Genomic DNA, 23855 nt, shown 5'->3' with positions numbered 1-23855 from the left:
CCTCTGGGTGTGCATACTACGATGCATATGTCTAATCTGACCCACTGCTGTTTTTTGTTAGTAAAATTTTACTGAAACAGCCACATTGTTCATCTGTGCATCATCTCTGGCTGCTTTTGCAGGGCAATGGTACCTTATAGTTGAGTTACTGGAATAGACAACATCCCACAACCACTCAGTCTTGTGAAACCTAAAATTTTACTACTTAGCCCTTTATAGAAAAACGTTTGTTTATCCCTTCTCTGGTCTCTCCCATTCCTTCAAGTATTTGCTAACTTCCCGACTAGCTGGATAAATTCTTGTTACCAAGGCATTTATATATCATTGGCTCACTTCTTACGTCTTCTTTCTTCCCCCTTTTTAAAATTAAAGCACCATGGTTTACAAGATTAGTCATAGTTGTGTTTTAGACGTACAATATTGCAGCACTGATACCATCACCAGTGTGAACTTCCACCAATGTTCCCAGGTTCCCTCCCAGACCCCCCCACACCCTCTCCAGCCTGCCCTCTGGACAGGCATCTTTTTACGTTTGGTTGTTAAAAGTTTGGGTCGCTTGATTTCAGTGTTGTTGACTCTATGGTTTGGATATTTGGCTCCATCATTCCTTAACACCACCTTTGTATTACATTTTTTTTTCATTATTGAATCACCGTGCGATACACAGTCCCAATGTGTTGCATTTTCATTTTAACCAGAGTCTTCAGGAAAGGTTTTGCAAGTTTCAACCATTTCTATCACCAGATGTTTCAGTGGAAATGTGAAAAAATAAAATTGAAGGCCAGATGACTAGTACTGTGTATGTTCTCTGAGCACCGAGCCAGGAGTAAGCTCTGAGCCCAGCTGAGTGCGACCCCAAAGACAAAAATTGGGGAGTTTGAACTTACTCATGTAGCCAATTTTGCCTAATGTTAGCTTTTTGTTTCTTATTGCCATTCCTGATGAGACCTCCTGGCACTGAGGATGAGTGGGTCCCATTTCCAAGGCTCCTGCCAATAACTGGTCAGACAGCTGGAGCCTTTTCATTTTCCCTCCCCAAAGTTTGGGTGGCATTGAAGGTTAAGGAAGGGATATGTAGAGAGTGGAAGCAAGGGCATAGAAGAGGCTTCTGGAAATAGTCTCTCCTTACAAAAACCAAATTAGAATCCTCTAAGTGTGGTCTTGGATACTTTTTAGGAGGTTTGACTCATTGCAAGGTCTCACCCCATCTGGAAATACATAAGCTGCCATTTTACTTAGGTTTTCAAAAATCCCATTGCCAAACTCTTTCTGAATGATTCTTCTTGAAGGTCTGTACATCTACTGGTTTCATCCCAATTCCTCAGCTTTTCAGGACAGTTTGGAGTGGCCAAATACCTGTCCCCAAACAGGCCGGTGGTGCTTCCGTGTTTTGACATGAAAGTCTCTATTCTGCCATACTCAACCGCTACCTATTGGTTTCTCCCCCCAGCAAGCACAGTGTGGCCTGGATCTTCGACATATCACTGTGGTGGAACTGGTGGGTGTGTTCCCGACCCTCATCGGCAGGATAAGAACAAAGATAATGCCTCCAGCCTTAGCTCTGCAGCTCAGGTAAGGGCATGTCCTGTCTCTAACTCTGACCCCCTAAGAAGGGGACTTAGTGTTTCTTCATGAGCTTCCCTGATTAATTTCCATTCTGTAATGATTGCGGGTATCCATCAATGTTCAAGAGCTTTTATATCCACCAACGTTTAATCGCTTTTATTCAGGGATATTATTTATTATAACCATGCTAATTGGCATGCTGCTTTTTGTCCAAATACATCACATAGTGGGTAATTACTAGGGTTCACTTCTTTCTGCATCAGATTATTCTTTTTGCTTGGTCTTTTTTTGTTTGGGGTAGGAGAGAAACAAGAGTCTTTAAAAAGGACCTAAGTGATCTTTAATACATAACAGGAGGGCAGGCATCCAATTACCCTTTCCAGAGTAATTATTCTCTTTTTCCACCACTCTTCTAAGGCACCATACCTCTATTTTAACAATTTTATTGTGGTTATGCGTATAAAGCCAAAACTGTGCTGTTCAGATTCTGAGGAACATAACTCAAGAGCCAAAATGTAATTCCAGAACAACCCAGTTTTCTTGCATCTCTTGACCACATGAAAATGATAATTAGACAAAGAAAAACTGCTGAAAATCCTTTCTTTACATCTTTTTTTCCTCCCACTGGTAGGGGAGGTACAGACCTCATTCTAGTCTTTCAGGGTCCTGGTTGATGGCAAACCCATCATATTGTTGAAGCAACATCGAGATCAGACGTTTTCCATATTTCTGCATAAAGGGAAGGGAATAAAAAAAACACGTTGCTAGGGCCATAGAGTTGGAATTGAAGGTAAGGTGTTGACCTTGAATGCAGATAATCCTTGTTCAATCCTCAGGTTCTACAAATGGTCCCCAGAACCTCACCAGAAGTGATCCCTGAGCACAGAGCTAGGAGTACATCCTGAGCACAGCCAGGTGTGACCCAAAATCCCCCACTCCAAAAAGGCCTGTGTACTTCTTGCTTCATATTAGAAACATAAAGTTGCTCATTCATGGTCCATTGTCCAGGACATATCACATATTTCTGATCAAATTTCAAGGACTTCTAGAAAACTTAGTCTTTTTTATTTGCAGACTGAAAAAGCACTTGTTGCCTCTTGTCACAGATGTTCGAGAGACACAGAAATTCCTTGAGAAATTAAATGATGGAAATATATCATTAACTCATGGTATTACAAATAGACACCATTGTCGTATCACTGTCATCCCGTTGTTCATTGATTTGCTCGAGTGGGTGCCAGTAACGTCTGCATTCGGTTCCTGTCGCATGCTAGTGTAGCCCAATGGCATATTGGGGGCTCTTTCAGGGTCAGGGGAATGAGGATCGTCATTGTTACTGTTTTTGGCATAGTGAATATGCCACGGGTAGCTTGCCAGGCTCTGGCGTGTGGGTGGGATACTCTCCGTAGCTTGTCCGGCTCTCCTTGAGGGACGAAGGCTTTTGGGGCGGCCTCTAATCTCCTTTACAGATGTTCCTAGTCTACCGAATATAAGCTTTTGGTCGACTGGTATGTTGTAATGATCTGCACACTGACAAACACGCACCTGCCTGCGTCTCTGGACAGCACCTGGGACATCTGCTGCTCAGGTTGATCTCCTTGAGGTTGATGGAGTGTGCCTGGAGGTTGTTGAGCATCTGGCAGAGCAGGACCCTATCGTGGAGGGTCTGTGCCAGATCGAACACCTGCACAGAGTTCCAGGTCACCCGGTGGTTGACTGACAGCACCCCACAGTGGATGAGCCACTGCATGCACTGCCACCACGGCTCTATGTCCAACGGAGCTGCGACTCTGCCTGGCCAGGGCAGGCGGCGATGCTGCGACTGCTGCCTCAGTTTCTCCATGCCCCACTGACACCATTCTGTCCAAATCTTGCAGAAGAGCTGGTGATGTCCATCAGGAATCACGCATAGAGTTCCAGCAGGGATCACGTGTAAAATACATGGTACCGGAGCAGTTTGTGGGTGTGGATGCCAAGCTACTAGAAAATGGGGGACCTGGGTAGAGGAGGCCCCATCCGATCTGAGCAGGCTTGGAGATCTCAGCCACCAGTTACGCATACCTGAGTTCCTCTGTCGGTTCTTTCATGGGTGAGGCTCGTCCAAGGGCGTGGAGAGTGGTCTTGAGCATGGCTGTGGCTGGGTTCTGGAGTTTTTTGGCTACTGGGGCTCTACTTGGGGCAGAAAGGGAAACTCAACCGCCCCCCTCCGAGGTGCCCCGGTGAAGACAGCCTGGCACGGGGGCAGGAGATTCTTTGATGCAGAAAATAGGCACCACACCTTCTTTAATTTCATTTTCTTTTGTGAGGTACACCCAGCAGTGCTCAAAGCTTATTCCTGGCGCTGAGCTAAAAGATCACTCCTGACAGACTCAGGTGGATCATATGGGGTTTCACCTATGCTTCCTTCATGTGTTTTATTTTTTCAGGGATTATAAGTTTTTAATAGATCTGAGCATTTATCAATTCCAGTTTGGATTCGTTTTTGTGGATGGTGTTTGATAATGGTCAGGATTAATTTGTTTAAATGTATTTGTAAGGATTTATTGAAGAGATTTTTCTTGTTCCATTATATGTGCTCATGCGTTTTTGCAAATTAATTGCCTAGGTATGTGTGGGTTTCTTTCCTCTCAATCTTGTCAATACAATCAATACAATTGACATGTATATCTGCTTTTATTGTAATTTCATGCTGCATTGACTACTATCACTTTATAAGTGAGTTTGAAGTCATGGGGTTTGATAACTTCATCTTTCTCCCTCCAGATTGTTTTTTTTTTATATCCAGGGACTTTTGTAGTTCAAAGATTCATGATTTTTTGGGCTTCTGTGAAGAATACTGCTTGAATTTTTATAGGGAGGTTTTTAAGGCTTTACGTAAAATCATTTCAACAATGTTATTTATTTCAATTCATGAGAGTGGAATAGCTTTCTATTGAGGTTCTTGGTAGGAAGCAGGGACTGTCTTCTATTTCTACCTTTGTGACATCCAGACATCTCAGTTATTTTATTTTGTTTTCATTTATTTTAAGTTTGGAGGTTTTGTGAGCCACACCCAGTGGCTTTTACCAGCTCTATTCAGGAGTGACTTCTGGTGGTGTTTGGGGCCCATATGTGGTTCCCAGAATTGAATCAAGGTTGACAGTAAGCAAGACAAGTGCCTTACACTCTATATATACTAGGGAGTATAGATGGTGATCTGGCCCGCTTTTTTATTTTCTTAAATCTGTTTCAGAATCTTCTAGTAATTTTTTTTAATAATACAGGTTTATAATCCTTCAGATTTTATGTCTCTGGGCTACTATAGAACTCCACATGGTGAGGACAATTTAAGCAGCAAAAAGTTGTATAAATGAATCTCAGACTTAATCCCACATCAAAAAATTCTCTGGAGACTCATTAAAACAGATTTTGGGGAACCACCCAGGATTTGAATTTCAGAGGGACTCGAGAATTTGCATTTCTTGAGTTGCCAGATGTTGTCCTGCAAATCACACTGTGAACACCACTGGTTTAGTATTTTACTAGAAGATTCACAAATTACACATGGAAAGTTGACCAAAAAATAGATGCTAAAACTCAGTTCGAAAGAGATAAAAAAGTTTGTTAAAAAGTTGAAGTGCGAGAAACTCCACAGCTGGGGAAGGAACATAGTATAGGACAAAGTATGATTTTGGGGGCTGGGGGGACAAGGGGATGCAAGGAGGATTCTATAGAAAAATTGGGTCTTTGAGTTTCTTATCAATGGACAATATTAGTACAAAGAATGTGGGGGTTCCTTTTTGTTTTATAAAGCCGTCTGGCTAATTTAGGACCTTTTTATGTTACTGAGATCATAAAATCCGGTATAATTTGTATTTCCACTTAGACATGAAAAAATAGGTCTTGTATTTCCACTTAGTGAGGCTGTTTAGTCATTGAAGGCCTTTTAGGTTATTTATATGACCATCTGTCCCAGTGTTTCCCATTATCTCTTACATTCCAGGTGAGACCAAGGCCAGGGAAAACTATTAACTTCCTCAGTTTCAGAGAGAGGCCAGGAATTTGCAGAATGTTTAAAATGTAAAATGGGGACAGCTACAATGAAGCTGTTTACAGCAGCTGGCAAGGGGAATCTGAGGTTTGCTTTTTCATTGTGATCACTGAGATGCATCAGCTAATGAGTTTGATATTACACCCCATGTCCTCCGTATTAGCTCTAGCCACAAGAAGCAAAGAATGTGGCAAATGGATGTGTTGGGTTTTCTCCTTTTGAATTCCTACTCTAGAATCTAGTGCAGAGGAAAAGAGGCTAGTTAAGCAAAGCATGGGAAACATGAAAAAAGAAGCGGAATACCTGGAGAATCAAAGATGTGGGTTTCTAGGTAAAAAATCTGTAATTTGAATCTTCTTTTCAAATAGCACTGAAGTTATTTTAAAACAGTTGAAAGGAAGCAGCAGAGAGAGAGAGAGTGCATGGTGTTTCAAGGTCACTACCTGCCTGTGTGTTCTCTTGTTTCTTTTAGATCTGCATGGTTGGAATAATTCTTGCTCCCCAGAATGATTTTCTAGAAACTGTAAGAACTATAAAAGCAAAAAGTGCCATTTTCATACCTTTGTGAGGTATATCTAACATACATTATTTTTTTAGTTAATAGACTTTCACTATTTGATATTTGTATATACTGTGAAATGATCACAGTAAGGCTGGTTAATACCTGTCAGCATAAATAGTACACATTCTCTTTCTTGTGGTGACGACTTTTAAGATCAACTCTTAGCAACTTTCACAAATGCAATATAAAATTACTGTAGTCCCCAGGCTTTATGTGACATTCCATGACATATTTTACAACTGGAAGTTTGCACTTTTTGATCTTCCTACCCTTGGTTCACATGCTCGTTCCTGGTAACTACCAGTGTATTCCGTATCTGTATATTATATTATACAGATATCTGTATATCCGTATCAGTGTATTCCGTTTGGTTGTCCTTGTGTTTTGGCATCCTATATGTAAATCAGATCATGCAGTTATTTCTATGACTTAGCATGATATTCTCATATTCCATCTATACTATTGAAAATGCAAAGATTTCCTTTGTGCTTGACTAATCCTGTGTTGTGTGCATGTAGGTATGTATGTATGTGTCTGTATACACACCACATCTCTACTTCTCCATCCACTATTAAAATCTGGTTTCCATATCTTGGCTACATACTGCTGTAAATTACATACCAATAAACAATGCTAACAAATCTTTTCAAGTTTGTGTTTTCTTTATTCTTGGTGTTAATTTTGTTTGTTTTTGAGCCACACCTGACAGCGCTCAGGGCAGAATCCTGGTTCTATGCTTCGCAATCACTCCTGGTAGGGCACATGGGATCATATTGGGTACAGGGGATCAAACCCGTGTCATTCATGTGAAAGATAAGCACCCCACCTGCTGTAGTGTTGCTCTGGCCCTGTGTGTTAATTTTTATTGGGTAATCTTTACATTAACATTGTATAAATATGAGTTATAAACTTTATTAATTTGTTCATTTACATATATTTTTTTTTTGCTTTTTGGGTCACACCCGGCGATGCACAGGGGTTACTTCTGGCTCTGCACTCAGGAGTTACTCCTGGCGGTGCTCAGGGGACCATATGGGATGCTGGGATTTGAACCCAGGTCGGCTGCGTGCAAGGCAAACGCCCTACCCACTGTGCTATCACTCCAGCCCCCATATACTATTTCTTTTGTAACTTATTATATTGATGTACATATATGTACTATTGTCTATATTCACTACACTATGCATTGGATTTCTATGGCTTATTTATTGCTGATTACATGTTTCTATTCTTAAACAATATCAATTTCACTTCCCCACCTCATGTGTCTGTCAGTACAGTGTTCTCAAGCTCCATCTTGCTTTCACAGGTAACAAAATATCCTCCTTTCTTGTGACTAATATTTTATTGTGTAGATATACCACATTTTAATTTTTTATCAAAACACCATGAGATACAGTTACAAAGTTGTTCATGATTGTGTTCTATCATACAATGTTTCAACACCTGTCCCTTCACCAGTGTACATTTCCCACCACCAATACCAATGTCCCCAGTTTCCCAGTTTCCCTCCCACTACCCATCCCCAGTCCCCAGTCTCTCTCTCTCTCTCTCTCTCTCTCTCCCAGTCCCCAGTCTCTCTCTCTCCCAGTCCCCAGTCTCTCTCTCTCTCTCTCTCTCTCTCTCTCTCTCTCTCTCTCTCCCCCTCTTTTGGGATATTTTTTGTGGTTTCACAAAAATATTAGGATTCTTTTGTGTCCGTGAAGAGTGACGAAGGTATTTTGATGTGTGTGGATATATTGGATCTGCAGATGACTTTGGGCAAAATGGCTATTTTAACAGAAATACTTCCATTCCATTACCAAAAGATGAGTTCTCCTCTTTTATTTCAGTAGTCATAGTTTCATTGTACAGATTTTTTTATTTGCTTTTTGGGTCACACCTGGAAATGCACAGGGGTAACTCCTGGCTTTGCACTCAGGAATTACTCCTGGCAGTGCTCAGGGGACCATATGGGATGCTGGGAATCGAACCTGGGTCGGCCGCATGCAAGGCAAATGCCCTACCCGCTTTGCTATTGCTCCAGCCCCTTACTGTACAGATTTTTAATTAGTTCAATAAATTAATTCCAAACTGCGTATAGTTATAAATAGAATTTATTTCCTTTTGAAAATGTTTCATCATTAATATAAATCAATGGAATTGATTTCTGTAGATTTTTGCATCAGGCAAGTTACTGAAATCTTTCATTAACTCCAAGAGTGCTTATTTATTTATTTATAAAATTAAAAATTTTTAAGTGTGGGGGGTTGGGCCACACTTGGCAGTCCTCAGGGCTTACTCCTGGCTCTGTGTTCAGGGACCACTCCTGGCAGGCTTGGTGGACCATATGGGGTGCTGGGAATTGAATCCAGGTCAGACACGGCAAGGCAAACACTTTACCTGCTGTTCTATATCTCCGACCCCTCTATCCAGGAGTGTTTTTAATGAACTCTTCAGGATTTTCTATATTAAAGGTCACACACCAGCAAATAGAAAATTTTATTGTTTCCTTTGGAATGTGGATGGCTTTTCTTTGTCGAAGAAAAATTGAGTTTTTTTTCAAAATCAAGTTGCCAATGAATTGAGTTGGCAATGACTCCACATACGATACTGAAAGGGAGTGGGAATGGAAATTCTTATGTTGTTCCTCATCATATAAGAAAAGGTTTTGAATGTGTGTATTACTAGTGAAAAGATCTAGGATCTCATAATGCTAGGCATGTACTCCACCACTGAGTCAAATAATTGGACTCAAAAGCTTTTTATTTTTCTAAAATAAAATGGTTTTGTTTCAATAAATATACTATTTCTATAGGGTTTATTATATATTGCCTTCATTATGTTGAAGTATATTTATTCAGTACCCAGTTGATTAAACGTTTCGTGATAGAAAGTTCTTCTTATACAAATGCCTTTTCTGCATCTATTGGAGTGATTGTGTGATTTTTATAAATCATTTTAATGCATATCACATTGACTTTAGTGCTTGTTAAATCATCCATACATCCTTAAAACAAATCCCATTTGATCAAGACAAATGATCCTGTTGATGTCTTATTGAATTTGGTTTGCTGATATTTAGAGATTTTTCATCTATATTCATCAGAGATTGGCTTGCAATTTTCTTTGGAAGCATTATCTTGTGTTTATGAAGTTTGAGAAGGATTAGTATTAATTCTTCTTTCAATGTTTGATAGAATTCATCAGTGAATCCATCTAGTCCTGGACTTTTGTTGGAAGGTTTTTGTTGAGTCAATGCTTTTACTAGGAATTGGTCTGTTCAGATTTTCTCTTTATTCCTGATTCAGTCTTGGTATATTTCTAGGGTATCTAATTTGTTGACATATGATTTATACAAGTTTCTTATCCTTTGAATTTCTGTATTATTAGTTGTAACATCTTCTTTCACTTCTGATTTTGAACCCTTTTCTGGTGAGTTTAGCTAAAGTCTTAATCTCTTTTTATTTGTTTGTCTTGGGGGGCCACACCTGGCAGGACTCAGGGTTTGTTTCTGGCTCTGAGTTCATGGATCACCCCTGGTGGGGCTCCGGGCACCATACCATGGTGCCAGGGACCAAACTTGGGTTAGCCATGTGGAAAGCAAGTACTTTCACTTGCTTTTAACTTGCTTTTTGTTGTTGTTATAATACTTTTAGTCAGTACTATATCTCTAGCCCCTGTATTTACCTTTGACATTCTATATATAGCAGTCATGGACTGTGTATCCATATTCTTGAATCTGTGCTTCCTGAAGTTGAAGTTGTTTCATTCCCCAGGTTAGGGAACATTTCAACACTATTTTCTTCCCAACTGTTTTCTGCCCTAGTCCCTTAATATATATGTTCACCTTTTCTCCATTCTTCTAGCTGCTCTGATTGGGGTTTCACTACACTGCATTTGAATTCACTAAATTGTTTTTGCTACTTCATTTAGTCATATAGCATATATTGCAGTTCAGTTATATTATTCCATAGGATGTTGTCTCCTAGTGCCCTTAATCTGTGCCTGTTTTGTTTTTTTGCCCTTGTGATGATTGGGTAAGGTATCACTGTATCACTGTCATCCTGTTGTTCATCGATTCGCTTGAGCGGGCACCAGTAATGTCTCCATTTGTCCTAGCCCTGAGATTTTAGCAGCCTCTCTTTACTCACCTTTCCCAACAGTGCCTCATTGGAGGCTCTTTCAGGGTCAGGGGAGTGAGACCCATCATTGTTACTGTTTTTGGCATATCGAATACGCCACAGGGAGCTTGCCAGGCTCTTAGGTAAGATATAGTCCAGTATTCAAGTCAACTGTTCTTTATCATGCTTCTGAACCTTTGAATTTTATTTTGAGTGCAGTTATTTTCCAGCTCTATTACTTCTACTGGACATTTTATGTTATCTATCTCTATTGAAGGTCTCACTGCATTTGCTCACTCTTACGAATTCAGTGACCACCTTTAAGATAATTACTTTGGACTCGATCAGGTAAACTATCTCACTTTAAAAGGCTTTCCCCCCTACCTTGCTTGCTTGGTTATTTTGTTTTATGTTGGACATTTTCTCTACTTTTTTTCTCTTAACTCTGTTGGTTTCTATGCATTTGGCGAAGCAGGAATAACTCCCAGTGTTGATGGAATAGTTTTGTATAGGAAACAATCTTGGTGTTTACATCCTTAAAACAAATCCTAAAACAACACTCTACTGTTGTCCTTTGCTGTATCTTAAACCTGGAGTTGTCCAAGGTTCCTATTTTTAATAGCTTCTGCAAGTGAGTAAACATCTGTCAGTGTCTCAAAGGGGAAAATCCCAGCACCTAGAGACTCAATCTGATTGGAAGCAGACCCTCAGGCAGAAGTTTTAAAGCCACAGTGCAGTGTGCCCACGACCAAAATTCCTGCTGTTCACCAGAGCTAAATGATGTGGAGGTGTTCTCTGGACCGCAGTCAGAAAAATTAAGACTTCAGTTGAGTGTTCAAGCTCCTTTCTGTCACACATCTGTGAACTGTGGCAAAGCAGCAGAGTACAAAGACATGGACCTCAGGCTCGGTTCCACGCACCCTTCTGTGCGCTCTATGTGTGCCAAACAAATGCCTGCCTCTGAGGCCAAATCTCAAGGACAAGCAAATTATTGTAAAGAAAATGTTTACAAGCAAATTTTGTCTCTGTCACAGAAAAAAAATGTATGCGGGTTGGTCAGTGGGGGGCAGGTGGCTCAGTCTGTCTACGTAATGCCCTGGGTGTTATAGTTTGTCAAGAACTGATTTGAAGCCAGAGCACTAGTACAGCAAGTAGACCACTGGCCTTGCATGCGAGCCAACTCAGCATCCCATATGGTCCCCCAAGCCCTGCCAGGAGTGATCCCTGCCAGGCATAGTCATTCCTGCCCCCTCCCCCTGCCTAAAACAAACAAAGCAAAAAGAACAGACTGACCATTAAAGTCCTGTGGACTCCTGGGCTGGAGAGATAGTGCAGTGTGTAGGGCACTTGCCTTGCATGCGGCTGACCTGGGTTTGATCCCAGGTATCCCATATGGTCCCCCAAGCATCGCCAAGAGTAATTCCTGAGTACAGAATCAGAAGTAACCCCTGAATATTATTGGATGTTGGCCAAAGAAAAAAGCAAAACAAAAACCCCCTCCCCCCCAAAAAAAAACCCAAAGTCCAGAAATATATACTTCCCTGGCCACCAGAACCAGATAATCAATTGCTATTCCCTGAGTGGCACACATACACACACACACACCATGGCAACAGATACATCTAGAACTCCTCTGCAATAGAATCAGGCACTCTGGAGCATGGCAGGAGAAGCATATGAAGCCATTCAAGGATTGTCTATATAGATATAAACCCCACTAGACACCAAAGTGAGGTGACATAGAACTACTTTATGGCAGCAGCCACAAAACTCAGGAAACCTAAACTCCTTTTAGACACAAGGAGGTCAACTCCTTTTAGGAAGATAAGCCCGAGAGGCATATCTTGGGCTGGAGCGATAGCACAGTGGGTAGGGCATTCGCCTTGCATGTGGCTGACCTGGGTTCAATTTCTCTGCCCCTCTCGGAGAGCCCAGTGAGCTACCGAGAGTATCCACCCACACGGCAGAGCCTAGCAAGCTCCCCTTGGTGTATTCGATATGCCGAAAACAGCAACAACAAGTCTCACAATGGAGATGTTACTGGTGCCCGCTCGAGCAAATCAATGAGCAACGGGATGACAGTGATGACAGTGATGCCTGAGAAGCATAGTCATTAGCCTCTTGATTTTTGCCAAACCAGAAGTCTAACGTAAGCTGGAGCTCCTAGACAAGCAAATTGATTTCTTTTCCAGAAATTTTAGGGCTGTGTCTGACTCTGCTGCCAGTGTAGTGTGCTGGATGCAGTGGTCTGCCAAAAATTCTCTTCAGTTGTTATGCCATGGGACCTAGAATTGCAAGGCCTGATGACCTCCAGAGCCAGCCAGAGGATATCCCCTGAGCAGTAGTCATACAAACATACACACACACACACACACACCACAAACCCCACAAAAAAAACCCAGAAAGCTGACAATAAAACCAAAGACACCAGATACATGTAGAATACAGGAAGCAACTGGCACTCTGGAATAAAGCAGAGGTAGGATGGTAGGATTCAGAAATGGTGCCTCCTTGCAGGTGCAAAGATCACACCACCCTCCTTTCCCCCTAAAGCAAAAAGTGGAGAAGTGGTGCCTGCTGGCTTCAGTCAGGTAGAGAGAATGAAGCAGGTGCCCAGCGGCAAAGTAAACAAATGGCACCCAGCAGCTTTAGCAAATGAGAGGGCAAGTGAAAATGGCACCCACAACCAGTCTCTCTGTCTACAGGGAATATCCCAGCACTCTTTCTTGCTCCTTAATCTGATACTTTAAAATGGTCAAATGAGCCGCTTTCCACAGACAGCTTGGAAGCTTTTCAAACATCTGCTTCCATGCTGTGCCCTGGGACAAGTTTCATGCATGAGCTCCTTAAAAGCCACTTATAAGTTTACCATAACCCCTAGCATCTTGTGGATACAAATGCTGCTGTTGATCTTCAAAGCTAGGTATCTTGGGGGTTTAATTCCCAGCTGCATGTCTCAAAAGTTGCTATTCCTAATGTGAGGCATGAACCCTTTATGCTTCAGGGAGAAACTCTGGGTTTTGAATTTCCTCCCAGCTCTGGTTTGCCAGTGCTGGGCATTTTAATTTTATTATGACTATTGATGAGATTCTCTCTGCATTTCCTTCCTATCTGCTTCCATGTTATTTGCTTTTTGCTCTCAATGAAGTCATTCTGATTGTTATGAGCATTTCTCACCCAAGCAAATTGTTTATCCAGTTGTAGATTCCCTATGTGTGTGTGGGAAGAATGTGATTTAGGATATTCCTACAATACCATCTCAAACTAGAACATTTCATAGGATTTGAACCTAAAGTTATCGAGAATATTTTCCAGGAAGACCTCATTCCAGTCTGATAAGATATACTGACCTAGTTCTGGCACTAACCCTCATCACACATTTTGTAGGGTGTTTGAACACCCAGCCCCAAGATTTCTGTGGTTTCTTGGCTATAGTGGGAAGAGTTCCTATGAATATGTTGAGAGTTTGATGGTTTGACCTTATCTAGTTCAATGGTGATTTCCCCCTTTTTATATTCTGTGACTCAGGGCATAGTGCTCACATGAAAACTGGGGAAAGAGGCAGCACATTGCGACGGTTTGCATCTTAGCCTCAAACACTGAAACCTCAAATGCTCCACTTCCTTTTTGGTTGCCCTTTTCCATAAGCTCCAACCACAACATTGCTTCACTGCTCTTTTCTTCCCAATCTGCTAACTTTTCTATTCATCTGATTCCTGGAACACCCTGCCCTTACTCCATAAAAAGCTCAGTATTCCTCTTTTTTTTGCTTTTTGTTTTTTTCTTTTGGCGGCCACACCTGGTGATGCTCAGGGTTCCTCCTGGCTCTGCACTAAAAATGTCTCCTGGTGGTGCTCAGGAAACCATATGGGATGCCGAGGATTGAATCCAGGTTGGCCACATGCAATGCAAGTGCCCTACCCACTGTACTATCACTCTGACACCCTCTATTCCTCTTCTTAAAAGTTTTAGAACAGTTTTACTTTCCATTCTCACCTCACATCATCCACATAATCAAAAATTCATTAATGTAGCCCTCTAAACCGCCTACACTCTAAGAATCCAGGATATCTTCACAGATAATGCTCTTATAGTTCTGGTGAATTAGCAATTAAGCTTCCCACTGGCATACTATATAAATGATTCCCATCTTCTATGACATACCCCCTGTAAAAGACAGAAGTGTTGTCAGTTTAGATTTTATGTAATACTCTTCAAAACTTGACCCATTATGAGGAAAAGTATTTTGTTTTCCCTCAGGTTTATTGAGCTAAAACTGACATAGTACATCTCTGTACATTTAAGGTGTATAGCATAATGCTTTACATATATTATGATTACCACAATAAATTAGCAACCAAAATATTTATAGACAAAAAGCAAAACATTTTTTCCATGTGATGACTCTGGAAGTAAATCCTAAGAACTTTCATATATCATCCATGAATTGTGTGAGCTACAATGAGTATGCAGTATGCCTGATACTAGAACTAAAAGCTTGTTGTGGTGCTCCGCCGAGATGCGACCCGGGTGGCCACACGTTTGTGCAGCCACTCTACTGCTGATCGACCACGATCTGGAGGCCAGCTAGACTACTTTTGGTACCAGCAACTGCTTCCAGCAATGTGTCTAGACTGTGAACTAAGCCATAGCCCCACACTGGCTGAGGAGGGGAAACATCTTTCTCGTTTTTTTTTCCCCCCTTTTCGGGGAAAAGCGGCATGGTGTCCGCCATATTATGAGGACCATTAAGAAGGTACAAACTTGGTGGCACGGGAAGAAGAAAAAAGAGGTTTGAACTTGAAACAGCACGACGCATGGGCAATCTCGAGCTGGGGCGATACCGGTGCGTGCTCCGCCAAGATGCGACCCGGGTGGCCACTCTGCTGCTAATCAACCACGATCTGGAGGTGAGCTAGACTACTTTTGGTACCAGCAACTGCTTCCAGCAATGTCTCTAGACTGTGAACTAAGCCATAGCCCCATGCTGCCCCAAGAAGGGAAATGATGCAATTTCTAACATAAATCTCCCTGGACTTAATTACTAAAATACTAGAATACAGATAATCCTATCGTGGCCACATGACATCATATCTCTTCATTCTCAGCAATAGAAAACTAATTATCAAATGCTTCCTTGTCAGCAGGGCTGTTATTTTGGGGGAAACTACAACAATAGTGAATTTTGTGTTGAAATATGGAATGTAATCAAGGTAAAGAGAAAATGAAGTGAAATTTATCAGCTATGCAGGTGGGGGTGGGGGGTGAGGGGGAAGTATACTGGGGTTTTTGGTGGTGGAATATGGGCACTGGTGAAGGGACGGGTGTTCAAACATTGTATAACTGAGACATAATCCTGAAAACTTTGTAACTTTCCACATGGTGATTTAATAAAATAAATAAATTTTTTAAAAAAAGCTTGTTGTTTCTAACTTGCTTCACAGCAGAATGCCCTCAAATCTCATCAATATTGATGCAATCTATAGGATTTTTATTGCTGAAGAACATACTATTGCATGTGTGTGTACACCCATCACAGCTTCTTTATTCATTTACCCGTTGATAGGTTTGTTTCCATGGCTTGGCTATTAATATAAAGTTACTCTAATCATAAAGGCTCCAGATACATCATTGAGTTGGTTGCTTTCATTTCCTTTTGATTTATTCCAGAGCTAGAATCCCAGCAACAGAAATGTACCTTTTTGTCACATCTTTACAAGCAACTTTTATTACTTTTTGACTTGGTATTTGGTTTTGGCTTGCGTAAAAGGAGGCCATTGATCGTAAAATGAGTTTGAAAATGTACACTCCTCTTGGATTTCTGAGAAGGATTAACATTAATTCTTATGTTTAGTAGGTTTTTCTTTGGAAAAAGTTTTGATTGCTAATTCGCCCTTTACTAGATCTTGGTCTAAATTCAGGTTTTCCATTTCATACTAACTAGTCTTGGTAGTCTTCAGTTTCTAAAATTTTTTCCATTTTATAGTGTGTATGTTGTCCTGTTTGCTGGCTTCTGTTTGTTCACAGTAACCTCGTAGGTTCTTTGTATTCTGTGCTGTTAGTTTTACTATCTCCTTGTTGTTGATTTGACTCCCTCCTGTTCCTTCACTAATCTAGATAAAAGGTTTATGTTTTTTCAGTGTCTTCTATTTCTCATTTCCATGCTAATTTTCCTTGCTAACTTAAGCTCAGTTTTTCTTTTCTAATGCCTTAAAGTATAGATTATTTGGGATCTTTTTTTACTTCTTGATACTTATTGGTCTGGAGCGATAGCACAGCGGTAGGGCGTTCACCTTGCAGGAGACCAACCCGGGTTCGATTTCTCCACCCCTCTCAGAGAGCCTGGCAAGCTACCAAAAGTATCCCACCCATATGGCAGAGCCTGGCAAGCTACCCATGGTGTATTCAATATGCCAAAAACAGTAACAAGTCTCACAACGGAGACGTTACTGGTGCCCACTCAAGCAAATCGATGAGCAAAGGGAGGACAGTGCTACAGTGCTTACATTTGCTAAGATTTGTCTTGTGGCTTGTGATGTTTTCTTTTTTAATTTTTTTTTTAATTTAAACACTGAGATAGAGCATTACAAAATTGTTCATGATTGCATTTCAGTCATAGAATGTTCCAACACCCAGCCCTTCACCAGTGTAATTTTCTAGCACCAGTGTCCCCAGTTCCCCTTCCACCCCTCCAAACCACCCCTGCACCTCAGCCTGCCTCTATGGCAGGCACTTATCTTCTTTCTCTTTCTCTCTCATTTTAGGCATTATGGTTTAGGCATTATGGTTTGCGATACAGATGCTGAAAGGTTATCATGTGTATCCCTTTATCTTCTTTCAACACTTAGTTCTTGTCCAGTGATCATTTCCAACTAATATTGTCATAATGGATCCTCCTCTATCTTAACTACTCTCCATCTCCCACACCATTGACCAACCATTGAGCAGTCCTGGTGGCCCATTTTCCCATGCTTGGATATTAGTTTTTTACTGGTTTTCTTTTTAAATCCCACAAATGCAGTCATTCTATATCTGTCTCTTTCTTTCTCACTCATTTCATTCTGCATGATAGTCTCCAAGTCTATTCATTTTTAGGCAAATTTCATGACTTCATTTTTCCTAACAGTTTTGTAGTATTCCAGTTTGTATATGTATCAGTTTCTGTATCCATATATCTATTCTCAGGCACTCAGGTTGTTTCCAGATTCTGGCTATGGTGAGTTGTGTTGCAATGAACATAGGAGTGCAGATATTGTTTCTGCTGTGGTTTTGGGGCCCCGTATATTCCATGATGTGGTAGTGCTTGGTCAAATGGGAGCTCAATTTCTAGTTGTTTTTTTTTTTGAGGAATGTCCATATTGTTTTCCAAAAAGGCTGGACCAGTCAGCATACACACCAGCACTGAATGAATGAGGGTCCCTTTCTCCCTGCATCCATGCCAGCACTTGTTCCCATTGTTCATTTTGTGTGTGTGTGTGTCAGCCTATGTGGCGTGAGATGATATCTCATTGTTGTTTTGATTTGCACATATGATGTATTCTTAAAAATAATTTACATACACTGAAGACTATATGGTACTATTGTTCTATATATGTGTACTCGGTTTATGTAGTCTATAGTGTTTATATATGCTGTTTCTTAATTGTCTATTCAGCTAATACAACAATTATGGTACTGTTGTTTATTTCTTTTTGCTCTTAGACTTTTCTTAGTTTTGTTATTAGTTCATTTAGAATGTATTGCTCTAATGTTGGATGTGTAAATTTTCAGTTGTTACATTCCCTGGATGAACTAACCTCTATCATTACATAATGACAGGCTCTTTAAATTAAAAATGGCAAGTCTAATTTGTATTAGTTTTTATTTTAGTAACCATTTTCTTGGCATAGCTTTCCCATCCCTCCACTCTATTTAAGAATAAAAATCATTTCTTACATGCAGCTTGTCATTGGATTCTAATTTTACTGATGTGTGATGTTGTATTATAGCACTATGTCTGAGTACAAGTTGACATCCCTTCAGTGTCTGATCCCACTCCCACTTTCTAGTAATGGGTCAAATTGTCAGACTCCAAGGATTTTCATTTTGTCTGTTCACTTAGTGCATGATTTTATTCATGTGGGATATTAACAATTTGTTTATCTACTTTGAAATTTTAGGTTCCATGTAGTTGTCAATGTCAAGATTTCATTATTTTATAGCTGAATAATATTCCATTATATTCATAAAAACACATTTATCCACTCATCTATCAGTGCCATGTATATTATTCCATAATCTTAACTGTCATGAATGATGCTGTGATCAACACAGCATATTTCTTTTTGAATTAAATATCTAGAATCTTCCCATGTTTTTCAGATATCTAAAGTAAAATTGCTGTATCATAAAGTAGTCCTGTTCATATTTTTTGTTTTTGAGGAACCCTCATATTTTTTTCTCTAGAGGCTGGACCAATTTAAATTCCCATTGAGTATATACAAAAGTTCACTTTTCTCCACAACCTTGCCAACACTTACTGTTCCTGGTCTTTTTAAATATCAATCTTATATTCAGAAGCATTTTAATTTGATGTAGTCCCATTTGATTTGTCACTAGAATCAGAAGCCATCAGATTTGGACATTATTTTTGGAAATCTAAGCATTTCTTGGTTTCAGGTGTTACATTCAACCCCATAATCCATTTTGACAGTCTACATTCATTGGTTTGCATGTGTCTGTCCAGTTTTCTCCTGTAGTTTGATGGAGAAACTTTATTTTCCCTAGTGTATGCTCTTAGCTTCTTTGTTATATGTCAGCTATCTACTTACTTTTAGGTAGTTTTACTCCCCCCCCCCCCCAGGAGTGGGAACTCTCAATTCTTTTCCATTGACCTGTGTACCTTTTTCTCATCTAATGCCATAGTATTTTGATGAACATAGCTTTGTAGTAAAGTTTGAAGCTGGAGTGGGATACTTACATATTATTTCTCAGGATTGCTTTGGCTGGGTTTTCATGGTTGGTTCTAGTCGTTAAATGTCTTAAGAATTCTGTCAAACCATAGTCATGTAATGTTCTTTATTTGTAATCTTCTATTTTTATAGTGTCTTTTAAAATTTTTGAATTTTGGACCCCATATAGTAGTGCTCTGAGGAGCCACGTGTCCTTGGGATTGAAGCCAGGTCATCTGCATATAAAGCATGTGGCTCAGCCCTTTAAAGTTTCTCTCCTGTCCTCAATATTGTCTCTTTTTTTAAAATTTTTTGAGCCACATGGTGTTCAGGGCTTCCTCCTGGCTTTGTCTCAGGGTTCACTCCTAATGGAGTTGGGGGACCACATGGGGTGCCAGGGATCTAACCTGAGTTTGCTGCATGCAAGGAGAATGCCCTAAATGCTGTAGCTATCAGTAGCTCTGACCCCTCAATAATACCTTATAGGAGATAAAATACCTGTATAAAGAAAACTCCTCCCCCCATATATTTAGTACTTCTTAAAATGTACTATATATGACTATATATACTATATATGACATTGTTTTAATTTTATGCTAGTTTATATACTTCAAAATCTTCCACTTTACTCATGGTTTCTAATAGTCTTCTTGGAGAGGGGCAGGGAAGGGGGGATGGGGGGCTATATACAGTGGTGCTGAGTAAGGAAACCATGTGTTGCCTGGAGTTAAGCCTGAGCCATCTGCATGAAAGGCAAACAACTTACACACTGTACTCTCTCTCCATATCTAATAGTCTTTTAAAAAATTCTAAGTGATAAGCAATAAGTAGTATTACAGAACCTAATTATAAATTCCATCTGTGTTTAAAGGATTCTAAGACAATTTATTGGTAGCTGTTTTTTTTTTTAAAAATCCCCTAACAGGCTGAGTGGAATTTTGTGATCATAGGTTTTAAATTTTTCTCATTTTTATTTTTATTTTTATTTTTGCTTTTTGGGTCACACCTGGCAATGCACAGGGGTTACTCCTAGCTCACGCACTCAGAAATTACTCCTGGCGGTGCAAGGCAAATGCCCTACTCGCTGTGCTATGGCTCCCATCCCTAGCATCCTTGTTTTCTTCCTGACCTTAAATCTTTATTTTTTTTCTTTTGGGGTCACTCCTGGCTCTACACTCAGGAATTATCCCCGGCAGTGCTCAGGGGACCAAATGGGATGCTGGGAATCGAACCCGGGTCGGCCACATGCAAGGCAAACGCTCTACCCACTGTGCTATCGCTCCAGCCCCCCTGACCTTAAATCTTTTATCACTATTGACTGTTGTTACTTTGTTATATATAATTTTTATCATGTTAAGGTATGTTCCTCCTATCCCTACATTATTACGAGTTTTATCATAAATGGATGTTGATTCTTGTAAAAATGTTTCCTGCATCAATTGATATGCCACATGGGCAAAAAAAATAATATTTGTATATGCTGATCTACCTTTGCACCCTGACATATAGGCATCGTAGCCTCCACCACTGTCATATTCCCATCCACCCCTTCCCCTGTACTGAGCTTCCTACTGAAGACCAGTTCTCAGTATGTGATCATTTTTTATGCACTGCTGATTTTGTTAAATGAATGCTTGTCAGCGCTATTGACCCTTATTGCTTTTGGTAATACTGTTGATGACATAAAATGTATTTAGAAGCATCCCTCTTACTAAAAATTTAGAAAGTGCTTGAGAGGCCAATCTTCTTTGATAGTTTGGTAAAACTCACCAGTGAAGTCATATGGTACTGAGCCTTTGCTTGGGGGGATATTTCTGAATACCTCAAACACTCTGTTCAGGTTTTTTATTTCTTTTTGACTCAGCCGTGGAATGTTACAGAAGTCTAAGAATTTGTTCCTTTCTTCTAGATCCTCCAATGTAGTCTTATGATCTATTGCATCTCTGTCATATCTGAAAGAGTAGGGCTCTTCTGACAGGCATGCATTATTATAAACTTTCCTGTCATAATTTGAGCTCTGTAGGTTTCCATTCAATCTCCATAGGGCAAAACCAAAATAGGGTTTCCACAATGCTGGGGGCACTGGATGTCTCCTCTTGGCTCTTTTCCTAATGGGAAAACTCGAGATTCAGGAAAGACCTCTCAGGTAATATAGACCAGCCTGAGTGTGTGGAAGAGGCATTAGTGGTCAATGGTCTCGCTTTTCTCATTTTTCTAAAGTAGCTCTGAGTTGATCCCACTAGAGCTACAAAGTAAGGAAAATTATTTCAATCAGTTTCACCTGATCAGGTTGAGCCTGTCCTGTGCATTACAGAATCTTAGGCAACATCTCTGGTGTCAACCCCCTAGATCACAGATCATCCCCATTATGAGAAGCAGATATATTTGAGGTGGGGAGAGACAATTATTGGCCTAGTCCTAGTGTATGGATGGTTGTGCAAACTGAGCTACCAGAGTGTCTGCAATGGAATGCAGAAACTATTAGCATTCTACATGCTTTGTACCTATCAGATGTCTGGGGACCATGATAACGCAGATTGTAATTTAGTTGGTTGGGATGGAGCATAAAATTCTCTATTTCTAAAGTGTCCAGGTGATGCTGTATACCCAAGAATTATACTTTGAATAGCAATAGTCTAAAGCAGGGTTCAGTCTTTTGTGTGTTTTTTAAGTGAATAACTGTGATATAGTTACAAAGCTTTCATATTTGAATTTCAGTCATACAATGATCAAACACCCATCCCTCCACCAGTGCACATTTTCCACCACCAATGTCCTCTGTATCCCACCCGCCCCCTCCAAATCTCATCCCTCCTCCTGCCACTACAGCAGACAATTTCCCTCTTATTCTCTCTCTACTTTTGGGCATTATGGTTTTCAATAGAGATACTGAGAGGTCATTGTGTTATTAGATTTTTCTCTGCATCCTGTGTACTCTGATTCACCAGGAACCCTGGATTTAACGGTCATCTCTTTGTCCTAGGTTGCTGCTGCGAATCCCACTCTATTCCTTCAGCATGGTGCTAGTGGATAAGCATGGCATGGACAAAGAACGCTACGTCTCTCTGGTGACACCTGTAGCCCTCTTCAACTTGATTGACACATTCCCCCTGAGAAAAGAAGAGATGCTGCTGCAAGCTGAAATGGGTCAGACCTGTACTGCTTGAGAGAATAATTTCTCAGTTTCTCTTATTTCCTACACGGTGCTGTGCCCATGGAAAGGCCTTAAAGATGAACTCTTGATGTACAGATTTTTATTTGTAATTTTAAAAGTCTATTTTATTATGAGCTTTCTCTGTACTTAAAATTCGGCACAATACTTCTCATACTTTGAAGTGCTCTAAAAGTGATGCAGTTGGCTCGTTGTTTACTATCACATGGCTGGTTAATTTTGTAGTTTATTAGACACTACAACTATATTCATCCTTGCGATGTGTTACTCATTGTGACACCTAACTTGTTTTATATGTAAAGCTTTTATAAATAAATTTTTTTGAGCAAATATGGTTCTGATACTTGAAAGAACGGCACAAAGTTTTAGGAACAGAACAATTGTAACTTAGTCATGTTGGAGCGATAGCACAGTGGGTAGGGCGTTTGCCTTGCACGAGGCCAACCCGAGTTTGATTTCTCCATCCCTCTCGGAGCGCCCGGAAAGCTACCCGTGGCATATTCGATATGCTAAAAACAGTAACAACAAGTCTTACAATGAAGACGTTACTGGTGCCTGCTCAAGCAAATCGATGAACAACAAGATGACAGTGCTACAGTGCAGTGCTATGAGTTGCTAAGCTGAGGAATGCTAAGCTTGCAGGAATTGGAATTGTTCCTTAAGGCAACACACCAAAAAAAAAAAAGGCCTGGAATCACTGTGATGCCATTAAGAGGATAAAACAGGGGACTGAAGCTATAGTACAGTGGATAGAGTATTTGCCTCGTGTGTGGCTGACCCAGGTTCAATCCCTGGCATCCCCTATGGTTCCCTGAGCAAGAAGAGCATTCCCCCCCCCCAGAAAAAAAAGAAGGCTAAAATGGGAGAAAGCACTAATTTTCACTGTTCTATTTTTTCTCAAATGGACTAGTGTAAGTAAGGTCACCTGAGTAAATGAAGACTTGAGGTGTCACTATGCTACTGAGAAAGTCCCAAAACTCCTTCACTTTGTTTTAAACCCTGCATCAGAGAAGGGCTCAAAGTAGAAAAGCATCAGATACTGTATCAGCGTGAAAATAAGCATCCTCATATTTCCGTCTTCTGCTTCCTTCTAAGTAGGACTCAGCAGAGGAAGCCCCAGACCTCTCCCAGAGTCTCAGATAACGAGATCTTGGAAAGAAGGCTCTGAAACTCTCAGCATGCTGAGACAGTAAGTCCCCACTGAACTTCACCAGTAGGTTTTCAGAAACTGCTACATTAGGGAAGACCATACATAATGAAACCAGGTTCTCAAATAATAATTTCATTCAACTTGGGCCATAATCAGCATGATAAGACATTTTTTAGGACCTACTAGACATAAAGTATGAAACTTCACTGTTTGTGCACCAAGACTACAGGGAGGGCAGCTATGCACTGTGACATCTTCTCAAGCATAGCCTCTGGAATTGTCTAAGGTCAGGCCTGGAAAGGCACATGCCATAGGTTTATAGTTTGGCATCAAACTCGACTC

General features: G+C 40.5%; 1 protein-coding gene across 2 annotated transcripts in view; it reads left to right on the top strand.

Annotated features, from left to right (window-relative positions):
* SRPX (sushi repeat containing protein X-linked) overlaps positions 1 to 22695 on the top strand; it is a 141920-nt gene extending 119225 nt beyond the window's left edge. For both annotated transcript variants that reach the window (XM_055121679.1, XM_004612919.2), the window contains 2 exons: positions 1451 to 1572; positions 22175 to 22695. In XM_055121679.1, coding sequence (XP_054977654.1) covers positions 1451 to 1572; positions 22175 to 22358 — 306 coding nt within the window. In that variant the 3' untranslated portion in view covers positions 22359 to 22695. The remainder of the gene's footprint in view (positions 1 to 1450; positions 1573 to 22174) is intronic.
* Positions 22696 to 23855: the final 1160 nt, after the last annotated feature.

The sequence above is a fragment of the Sorex araneus genome, chromosome X, assembly GCF_027595985.1.
Source record: "Sorex araneus isolate mSorAra2 chromosome X, mSorAra2.pri, whole genome shotgun sequence".
NCBI lineage: Eukaryota > Metazoa > Chordata > Mammalia > Eulipotyphla > Soricidae > Sorex > Sorex araneus.
Note: the sequence above shows the minus strand (reverse complement) of the source record. Positions and strands in the feature narration are given on the sequence as shown.